The sequence below is a fragment of the Amaranthus tricolor genome, chromosome 13 (assembly GCF_026212465.1).
Source record: "Amaranthus tricolor cultivar Red isolate AtriRed21 chromosome 13, ASM2621246v1, whole genome shotgun sequence".
NCBI classification, from domain to species: Eukaryota; Viridiplantae; Streptophyta; class Magnoliopsida; order Caryophyllales; family Amaranthaceae; genus Amaranthus; species Amaranthus tricolor.
In genome coordinates this window covers 5,850,807-5,862,285 of record NC_080059.1, presented here as the reverse complement: position 1 = coordinate 5,862,285, position 11,479 = coordinate 5,850,807, and the positions used below count along the sequence as shown (strand labels likewise).

Genomic DNA, 11,479 nt, shown 5'->3' with positions numbered 1-11,479 from the left:
CATCATTTTTATTTTACTAATTTGTGATCAACTTATAAATTATAACTCAATCAAATGGACCATGATCCACAATAACTTGACCCAACTTACTTCAACACAAACTAACCAATTTAGACCTAAATAATAAATATTCACTAAACAAAACCCAAACACAACCAATCCTAACCAAAAATAAAACTGAAATACCTAACCTGCCTCTAGAAGCTGGTTCTAATCAAGTAAGGTTGTGCAGTCAAATTTTTTAGACATATACCTACCTGCATTGATTATCAATGCTAATGAAGATTAATTTATAATTAATCAAAGATTAGGCATAATTTAACTGATTTCAGCTGTTCCATCACTTTCAAGTGGAAGATTAAGTAGTAGCAAAAATCAATATAATTATTTGCTAAGTAAAAATCATCTAAAACAATAATATCAAAATATTAATTCTAAAAGATATAAATCTGCTAGAAAATTGATTTTTCGTTTCATGATCTTAGTATATGACTAATTTTACTAAATTGGTTGTCACAAACATACCACTTACTCTCCTCCTTTATTGAGAATTGGGACCCACAATGAGCAACCAACACTCACAAGCGAAGCTATAATAAGAATTGAATTAGATACATTTTAGAATTTATCCAACACAAAAGAAAAGTTGCTGCATTTAGGTGAGTGTCTTCATCTTCTTGATGGAATCCAGTAATGAGGATTTCTCAGGAACAGTTGATAGTTTTGCTGATTTAGCAAATGGATTAGAAGCACCTAAAAATTTTACTTCTTTTGTTAAATATGTACCATCATTTTGCTTCATTGAACTATCATTAACTGCAACCAGCTTGTTGGGTTCTGTTTTCTCCTTATGAAAGTTGCTTCCTTGAAGCTTTTTCTTAGGGAAGATGGGGGCTGTAAATTTCGGGGTGGGTGAAGGAGTGATAGGTTCCGATGGCTCGTTGGTTAGGCTTGAACTTAAGTTATTGCTCAATGTTTTATTTCTGCTGATGGACTTTTCAGTTAAGGTGTTTGGAGATATGAAAGACTTGTCGATGGTGTCGACTTTTGTAGACGTAGCAGGAACCGAGTTAGGATGAGACTGCACTGTGTTCTTGGTTGTGTCATTGAGAAATTGTTCCTGAGAGAAATGACGCAGATTAGGACTTATGTTGGTGATTTTATACATCGAATTTACAGTTCGAGAAGATTGAAGTTTAAGCATACCTCCAAAATGCTGCTGAACCTTTCTGCTAAGTTCGGTAGCTTCAAAGTACTAGCTAGTTTTATGGCTCCTCTTACTGACTTTTCCATTGATAGAAGTTTGACAAGTTCTGTAGCTCTTACTAGCTTATCACCTAATGAATTGAGAACAAAGGACAATTAACAATAAGTTATTGTATCATCATAATCAAAACCCAAAGTGACCCGCCCATAGGAGCTATGATCAGAATTTGGGAACAAAAAAGTTATTGTATACTTTTATTAAATGACAAAGGGATGTTATATATCAGAAATTGATTGTATCATACCATTGCAGCACGATGCAATAAGCCTCAAGATGCACCTATCGAGTGCTGTTTCCATATCAAAAGCTTCATCGTCGAGTGTAGTGCAATCCATACCAGCAGCTTCTGTTTCATCCATTGTTTTATGAATCTGAAAGAAGAAAAAATAGGCTAAACTACCTACTAATTGTGCTTGAACAATATGTGTAGGATGTGCCGAATGAAGTCAGTAAAAAGCAAACCTGTGAAAGGCGAGTGTTCCTGAAGATGAATTCTTTTTCGAGATTTTCTGCTCCGAGATCAGAAGATGCAAGAGGAAATGAAAGATCGAGAAGTGAGAGGACTGGTTTGGATGACACCTGTACAGAGTGAAAATTTACGTAAGCAATAGGAAAATGGGAAGCCTCTCAAGTTATAAAGCATCTTCTCCGTTGTACCTTGGGATATAAATCAGGAGACTTGCATACAATGCAAAACAACTTCTCAGCATTTAAACCAACCACCCAGTAGTTTTCATCTGGTTTCTTTACTTTGCTGGCACTGCCAAATCAGATTGCCGTTGTTAAGATTAGACAATGAGAACAAGCATCAAAGAAAAACGAAAGAAAAGAACTGAACTATCAAGTATGGATATCAGACCTAAATAGAGGAAGCCAACTCCCACCAAACTGATCTGAGTAAACCCTTAGCATGCCCTGCAAATTTTACATATCATGAGCTTTTTAGGACGATTGGAGTAAAAAGCAAAAGGCTTCCAATAAACTTGAGCCTGGTAGGACATACCTTAGAATCATAAGAAGCTAATCGGCCTTCCTCACTGAACCCAAACCATTCTAATGATGAACCGGGTGACAAGGGCAGGCGTCCTTTCAGGGGTTGAGTTCCATGTCGAATGTTGAACACTTTGAAATCTAACATCTGAAATAGCTCACAAAATTTTAATTCAGGCATTGATTACTAGGCATATCTTTTCACACTCATAGCTCGGTACATCTTGGTTTTTCAGAACATGGGTATCATTTGCATAGTTATGAGCTGAGAAGTTTGAAATAGTACTAATAAAAAGTATTAGGCCGTGACAATTCGTCACATAATTCACCGTGGCCCACTCGTGTGAACACAGGACACCCATGGGCTCTGGCCCACAAACCCACGGGTCAATAGCATTGACTTGCACATACACTTGAGGTTCATTATTTTCCAAAACCATATGGTAGTAGAAAGGTTAGCTCACTCAATATATATGCAAGTCAACAACCCACTATTTTATCGATGTGGAATTTTGTCTCACATGTGAAGTATTTCCAACAATCCCCTCGCATGTGAGCCACATCGTACCAGGAACCACCTTCGGCTCTGATACCATATTAGGCCATGACAATTCGTCACATAATCTTAACGTGACCCACTCGTGTGGACACAAGACACGCGTGAGCTCGGACCCACTAACCCACGGATCAAGAGCGTTGACTTGCACATACACTTGGTGAGGTTCATTGTTTCCCAAAACCATATAGTAGCTCACCCAATATATATGCAAGTCAACAAACCACTATTTTTTCGATGTAGAATCTTGTCTCACTTGTGAAATATTTCCAACAAAAAGTACTTATATACCTGATCATTAGAAGAAAGAGGTTGTGAAGAATGAATAACAACTGCAAGTTCATCTTTGAAGCCTGCTGCAGTGACAACTGGTCCATCAAGGGAGAGAATATGTCTCTGTAGAAAAGTACAGTACAAACATATAAACAAGTATAGAATATTATTTATTCTTTAACTCTAAAAACTATTACATTACATTAATGTTACTTCAAACATCTGGAAACCTTAAGGTTTTATGTTGTTTATTGACAGAAACCAAGTGAAACATGAAAATGTAATTCAAAAGGATAAGTTTAGTGTTTTGAAGACCGACCTGCAAACCACCCGCAGTGAAGATGCGGAGAAATTGAGCACTAGTTACTGCGGCCACCCATCCAGTACCAAGAGCCACAGCTTTCACTTCTTCGTTTTCAAACCGCATAGACCACTAAACATCATTTAAAAAAGACATTTCAAAATTTTCAACATTCCACTTGCTAGCATATAATGAAATTGCAGGTGTTAATCAAAACCAGTAATGACATAATCAGGTAATTGCAAAAGAAGCAATTAACTCACCTCACTGTTATTTGCCCAGCAGCTAAATGGTCGATACATGAGAGTGCTCGTATTCTTCTCACCCATCTGTCGATTTGCAAGAACACTTCCATTCTCATTTAGGGAAGCCATTGTAAAACCAAAATAATCAGTCATTGCTGGAACTCTTGGACCTTGACTTGTGTCATGAAAATCAACCTGCAAAAACAGAATATGTTCAAGTCATATTGCAACAATGAACACAGAAAAGAGAATCAAACTATAGATAATTGTTTAACCTCAATGTGTGAATATCCATCGTGCTGCATAGTGGTTACGCTTCCAAGCATATTGTAGCATAGAAAACACTTAGTTCCAGGCAGCACAGGAGTTGCACCAGGCTGAAATGGCTCTTGCATTTTTGAACTATTATGTATGATCGCGCCTTTAGGCTTCCCGTCTCCTCCATGCAAACCATCCTTGTGAACCTTAGCAGGCCGTTTATGCGATTCAAACCTTGGAGCTACATTCAAATCCTCATAAATGTTGTCTTCCAAATTTTCTTCAAACGAAGATGACTTCCGCAATCTTTTTCGACTTTGAGGCACTGATTCTCCAATACTGTCTTCCCCCAAATCACTTAAACTAGCAGAGATACTTGGCTCTTGTTCGTCCTCATCAAATAAGAGAAGTCCATTGCTGCAATTTGACTGTATACTGGGAACATCTTCTGTTGGAGACTTCATTGATGAAGGAATTACAGATTCCCAAACACCATACTTTCCCATTACATCAATAACAGCTAGTGCATTACCAGTTGGTTTCCATGCCATATGACATATTCTGTCATCAAACTTTTGTCGATCAATGTCTTGTTTCTTGCCAAAATCCCATATTAGAACTTGGTTATCTAAACCAGATGTAGCCATATACTTTCCATTAGGTGACCAAGACAAGAAACAAATAGGTTTGACATGCTCACCTCTCAGTGAACCTAGCTTTTCAGCAGTATCTCTGTCATACATTACCACATCATTTTTCAGACCTGGAACAGATAATATTTCACCATCAGGACTCCAGCAAAGTACATTCATAATGGACACATCTGAAGTTGTATCAGGGGCCACTCCTTTTAAAGTATGTAACATGTTTCCTGTTAGCAGCTCCCAGAATATCACAGTCCCCTTAGTATCAAGAGAAGCAAGGTACTCATTTTTTGGATCAAAAGCCAAGCTAGTGACAGATCCCTTGTGTCCTTTAAGAACTCTCGCGATAGTAGCATCAATAGTATTGATGAGCTTAATGCCTTCATCATCACCAGCTGCTGCTAACAAGCTTCCGGATTTGTTAAAAGCAAGGGTGCGAATTGGCAACGTGAATCTGGTAATATTGTTTTGGAACTCACCACCTGACATTTAATTGAGACAAAATAAGATTAGGCAAGTATAATCATCATCATCCAAGAAAATGATGTAGTGGAATAAGCAAGCTGAATATTTTACAGCTTATCCTAAACTTTAGTAATTGGTTATTGGGGATAGTCAGATTACTTAATATGTAGAGCAAGGAAGTCAAATCACAAATTTCATGTGGAATTGAATACTTTTCTTTTGTTTTCATTTTCCCTTTCTTTGACATTTTATTTCCAGTTTGTTTACATGCAAAAGATTGGCACTTTATACAAGCTTCCAAAGTGCCGCCTAATGACAAGAATTGAATCTTGTCTCAGTTGGAGCAAATGGAATTACAAAAATAAAAAACATATGCTACATGTAATTCCAGATCGGGCCAGATCCACAACACACAATAACAGAAAGCTCACTCAGTTCACACAACATCAAAATCACAGCAAAAATCAGCTTGAATATTGTTTGCATTGCGTTGTGCACGCAAACAGATCGATCTAAACTGGCTAATAATGTTGTGTTACATTCGTAACGATCCAAGACAAAATGATAAATAATATTAAATTACCACATTACAATGCAACGTCCAAAAACCCAATTAATTTGATTCGAGATTTAAGAAAACAATCAACAGTAATTTCACACATAGTGATGCAATTGTCACACTTTAACCTGCAAATCTATGAAACTTGCACAATCAACTTATATAACCTTATACTTTAAACTGCCTTTTCTAACAATTTACCAAAAGCTGAATAAAAATTAAATCCAAATATACACTTCAATACAGAATAATAACCCATACATCAAATCCAAAAATCATTTTACACCCAGAAGGAAAAAATAGAGCAGACCCAGATACAAAATCTCTAGAAACATAAGAATCAAGAATTGTAAAAAAGAGAGGAGAATAAGACAAACTTGGGAATTTGTAGAGTTTGACGGTACGATCAATAGATCCGGAAGCGAGGCAAGTAGAGTTAGGACTGAGAGCCAAGGCGGTGACACCATCTTGATGGTAACGGAGATTCTTCAAAGGCGTGGAAAGAAGTAGAGATTCATAAATAAAAATGGACGAATCTGATGAAGAAGAAGTGGCAATATGGGTTGATTTGTTGTCCCACAAAACCGAGCAAATTGAAGGTTTGCCATTATTGGTGTTTTTGTGCGCTTCTCTTAGTTTTACTGGTTTCACTTTCATCTTCTAATTCTGATAATTTCTTTCTGAAGGGTGTTCTCTGAATTGGGAATTGGGGATTTGGAATTGTTAGGGTTTATGTTTATTGTGTGATTTTTTTGGAGGGTAAAGTTTGATTTTAATTTGGCAGGAACATTTGGCGGGAACATTTGGCGGGGAAATTTGGGTGTTTTAGAATTGTTTTGTCCGGTTATTTATATATATTTACATATTTTCAAATGAAATGTTTCATGGTGAATTATTAGTATAACTCAATGTATTTTATAGATTTATAATATTAACGTAGTGATCACTTACGGTTAAAAAATTGGATTTGTGAAGATAGATGAAGAGTATATATATTAACATTGATATTGAAGATGCCAGAGATAATTGTCAATTTTATATTCAATTATTCAATATAATAAAATAGTTGAAATTTTTCAAATATTATTCTCACAATACATAATGATTCGGTGAAAATAATAGCGTAAGCTTATGATAATTTATTTAATCAAAAAGTCACAGCTATATAGCCCGCCTATCGTGGATAAATAAAGTGGCGGAAGGTGGGAAGGGGCGGAGGGAAGTGACAGGATGGACTAGGGAATCAGATTTTTTTTTTTTTTGTTTTCAAACAAAAGTTTAAAATAAATGAAAAATTAAAAAAGTAACCTGATTAACAGTTGTAAATCATTTGGACCTTAGAAAAAAATAAAAGCAAAGGTAAAAGTTTTAAAAAATAATTTAAAGGTAAAAATTTTAAAAGATAACCATTCAAAAGTTGGAATTTTAAAAAACAAATTTTTCTCTTCATTATCCATACTTTTATCTATTGTTTCAAAATAAAACCAAACGGTCGGGTTAACTCAAATCCATATTATTAACGGATATTTCGTGATATACCATTGAGTTTACGTCCGTTAACACACAATACCATTAGTGACAACTGCCGTCAGTGTGCCGTTTATGGTAAATTACCAGTATGCCCTTACGCATTCAACTGGCGCCATTGTTAGGCTTGACTTCCCCAAACACAACGTATTTCTTCAAAAACTTGATCCTCCATCTTTCTTGTTCTCCATTCAAGAAACTTTGTATTCGTCTTCATTAATTTAGAACCCTTAAAATCCATCAAAAATCCTTAAAATCCTTAAAATCGATTTGTGTAAAGTGAATTGCAAGTTTATGAAGTGATTTAGAACCCAAACACAGGTGGTCCTGACTGAATCTCGCACAAAGTTTGCTAATTCGATGGATTAAGCATACGCAAGGTATTACTATCCTTATCCATTTGCATTTCGAGTTATGATTTTGTATTTATTTGCAAAATTAAGTTAGGGTTAGGGTTAAGTGCGATACGTTGCATGCCATTTTGACTTATGCTAAAGTGATGTGTTTTTGTTTTGTATGCGATTTGTAATTTGGATTGTGATGTAATTTGTTGTTGGTAAATGTTGTTGTTAGGATGAGTACAATGTGGTTGTTAGTTCATGCTCCGGGGGGTACTTTTGATGTGAGGGTGGATGACACTGATAAAACCAATTTGATGGAGTTGATTGAGTATATATGTGAGGATCCAGTGAAACAGAACGTATATCTCCCAAAATACTTCACCCTGTTTGTCACTAAACCTAGAACAAATCGTAAGTTAGAGTTAGTTGATGATGGGGTAATGTTAAAAATATGGAAGTGAAATGAAGGAAATAGTGAAATTGAAGTGTTTATAGAAGAGACAGAAACACCATCCCTTGTGTTTCAGTCTGCAGAAGCAAGTTGGGCAAAAACTTTGAAGAACAGGGCTGAAAATATTAGGCTAATGGAGGAAGAGAATAGAAGGATGGCAGAGGAAGCAGAAGCTGAGGAGCAATTTTTGGCCCAGCAAGCATATACTGTGGCTGTAGCGGTCCCTGTTTTGAATGTTGATGATGATGGGATTGAATATGTAAAAGTGTTTGCTATCCTAGCAGTAGATGAGGTTTTTCCAAAAGATTTACAACCTCAACCCTCACAACCTCAACCATCACAACCTCCATGTTCACACACATCTCAACCAAATAACCTCCAAGAAGGAAAAAGCTTACTCCAAAGAAGAAGAAAATACCCCCTGCACAGTCAACCCAACAGCAGCCTAGGCAACCAACTCAATCCAAAGAACAAACCAGGCTTAAACCCAAAGAGTGGAGGATGCCTAGAAGCACTACTGTTAAGTTTGCCCTTGATGTTGGCAAGAAAACTGCAGCAAGGAGGCATATCAGTACTAGGGGCAAGAAAACCCAAAGAGTGGTTGAAGAAATTGACGTTGAGTCTGATGCTTGGCCTTCTGATGATGGTGAAAATGGTGATTATGAAGCTTCTGATGTTGAGGAGGATTCTGATATGGAGTTGGACAGCGAGGATGAGTACATTGTGAGAGAAGAAGATGTTTGTGATAACATACATGAGAAGACCTTTGAGGATTACTTGGATGGGTCTCATGTGTTAGACAAAGTGTACAAAAATGGCAAAAATTTGGTCTCAGTTACCATTTGGATCCATTGTTCTTGAGGATTGGTTGATATTTGAAACCAAAACACAGTTTCTAGATGTATTCAGAGATTTCTGCATACAAGAGGGCTTCTCTGTTTCAGTTGACCATGTTGACAGTAATAGGTACATAGCAAGGTGTTTGATGAGGGATTGCACTTGGAGGATTCATGCTTCAGTTCTAAGAGACAAAGTCAATTGGGTCATAAAGAAGCTAGAAGGAGAGTATACAACTTGTGGGAGGCTGGAAGAGAATCCTATGGTCTCTTCAGCATGGCTATGCAGACAATTGTTATAAGACTTAGAGGCAAACCTAGATGTCCCAGTTGATTCATTACAGAGGCTGTGCATGGAAAGGTACAGGATCCATGTGAAGTTGAGATTGTTATACAAAGTGAAGAGTTTAGCGAGGGAGCAATTACATGGTGGGTTTGCTGAGTTCTATCCAGCTGCTCATGAAGCAAAAAAAAGAAAGAGCCATAAGAATAACAAACGTAGCCTATGCAAAGAACTAGGCCACAATGCAGTGACATGCAAGGCAAAAAAGGTATCACCAAAGAAGGCAGCACATGTAGGCGATGTAGCTTCCTCTTCACAACAAGGCAACACAAGGGGAAGAGAAAGGCTGCTACTTAGCATTGTTTAGTGTCATTTTTTTTGGTGAACAGTGTTTATTGTCAAGTTGTTTTTGAACAAAATGCTAACTACTTGGTTTGTACGACACTTTTTTTGTTTATCATAATTCCAACGGCTATATTTAAAAAAAAATGGTATTTGATGCAAATAAATAAAGTAAATGGTATATGGTGAATTATTAATTTACCACAAACGGCACACTGACGGCAGTTGTCATTAATGGTATTCTGTGCTAACGGACGAAAACTCAATGGTATATGGTGAATTAGAACATTTTGTGTGGTATATGGTGAATTTCGAAGAAACTCGGTGGTATATCATGAAATATCCGTATTATTAAAGTGGCTTTCTCATGATATTGCAAAATAATTAATGATTAAAAAAATTATTTTGAGTTAACAAATAACATATTTTATTTTGAGACTATAAACAAAATTCAAATTTTAGTATTAATTTTTTTAACACTTTGTTTGGATAAAAATTTTGAAAAGAAAATAAATGAAGAAAGGGGAAGGCAAAAGGGAAAAGAAAGGAAAAAAAAGTGACTCTTGCAGTCTTGTATATCTTGAGGAAATAGGAAGAAAAAAGAAAGTAATATTATGTTTGGATAAAAATATTTATTACTTTGGAGAAATTGAGACTTTAATAAAAAATATTTATCTAATTTCTTGAAATTCCTCCTAGCTAAATTTCTTTCCTCATATCTTGTTATTCAAACAAAGGATTTTTCATTTCTTTAAATTCTTTCCATTCCTTTAAATTTTTTCCATTCCTTTCCCTCTTTTTTTTTTATATCCAAACACATCCTAAAAGTTGACATTTTGATTATGAACTTTTATTGCAATACTAGTAAAGACATTTGTAAAATCTACAAAGTTGTTTACTGTAAAAGTGTATATAAATATAATTTTAATTTGAGATGTAATTACAAATTATCAGTACATTATAAATTTCTTATAAAATAGTTAAATAATTTTAGAATATATAGTGCTTTTAATGAAAAAAGTTAGTTATTAATATAAATATAAATTAAAATTCTCATACTTTTTAAGACAAATTTGAATAATCTTTCAATAATATTATCAGAATGATTATTTGTCATTCTTAAAATAATCTTTGATTATCATGTATCTTTTGCTTCTTGATGATATATTTTTAAAATTAAATATAAATACTTCAATACATATATATATATATATATATATATATATATATATATATATATATATATATATATATATATATATATATATAACACTTCTATTGAAAATCTTATGTAGCTTTTAAATTAAAAAATAATATTTCAATAAAACATATGGAATTTCAAAAATAATGTAAGAGAACATATATTATTGCATATACTACTCATATATTAAAGAATGAATTGATGTTAACTTTGGTAAAATTATTCCATATGGCAAATTACTATGAAAATATCATGTAGAATTTTACAGTATTTTTATTAAATTGCATAAGATATAATAATACGATGATATGATAAATGAATGTATAGCATAATTTCCAACAAAGTTTTCATGCATTTTGACCGAATTATATACTTCTTTTGTCCATTAAATTAATTTCTACTTTTTTCAAACATTAAATTTGCTTATTTTTTATTTTTGCCCTTAACTTATATTTTTACTTTAATTAGAATATCTATAAAGTTAATTTACTTTTTCATCTTATCAAAATATTTTACTGACTACTCCACAATAATTATTTTTGTCTTATTTTTTAGAAAAAATTGATATTAATCATCTAACCTTTCACCCATTATGTATAAATTATCCCATTTTTTGATTACTTTTTAATAATCTAACATTTGCCCTTAGTTTGCTATCAATATGATATTTTATTTTAGGAAAAATTACCCTGAATAATACGAACTTTCACTGATTTTCCTACAATAATACGAACTTTCAATTAACAGTGAATAATACGAACTTTGATACATATTTCCCGCTAGCATACTTAACCGGTTCTTTACCTGGAGAAACGGTAAATTCCCCATTTCTTCATTATGCTAGCGGGAAATATGTATCAAAGTTCGTAGTTTATTTATAGTTAATTGAAAGTTCGTATTATTGTAGGAAAATCAGTGAAAGTTCGTATTATTCAGGGTA

At 34.3% G+C, this 11,479-nt stretch overlaps 1 protein-coding gene across 1 annotated transcript; it reads right to left on the bottom strand.

The window, feature by feature from the left end:
* Positions 1-398: 398 nt before the first annotated feature.
* On the bottom strand, positions 399-6,292 carry LOC130798423 (protein ENHANCER OF LHP1 1). The gene is made up of 12 exons (XM_057661401.1): positions 5,936-6,292; positions 3,908-5,016; positions 3,651-3,827; positions 3,406-3,519; positions 3,105-3,209; positions 2,271-2,405; positions 2,127-2,182; positions 1,925-2,027; positions 1,730-1,846; positions 1,512-1,638; positions 1,207-1,337; positions 399-1,120 (listed from the first exon to the last, which is right to left on the bottom strand). The coding sequence occupies exons 1-12, from the start codon at positions 6,213-6,215 to the stop codon at positions 656-658; spliced, it is 2,919 nt and encodes a 972-aa protein (XP_057517384.1). The 5' UTR covers positions 6,216-6,292; the 3' UTR covers positions 399-655.
* Positions 6,293-11,479: the final 5,187 nt, after the last annotated feature.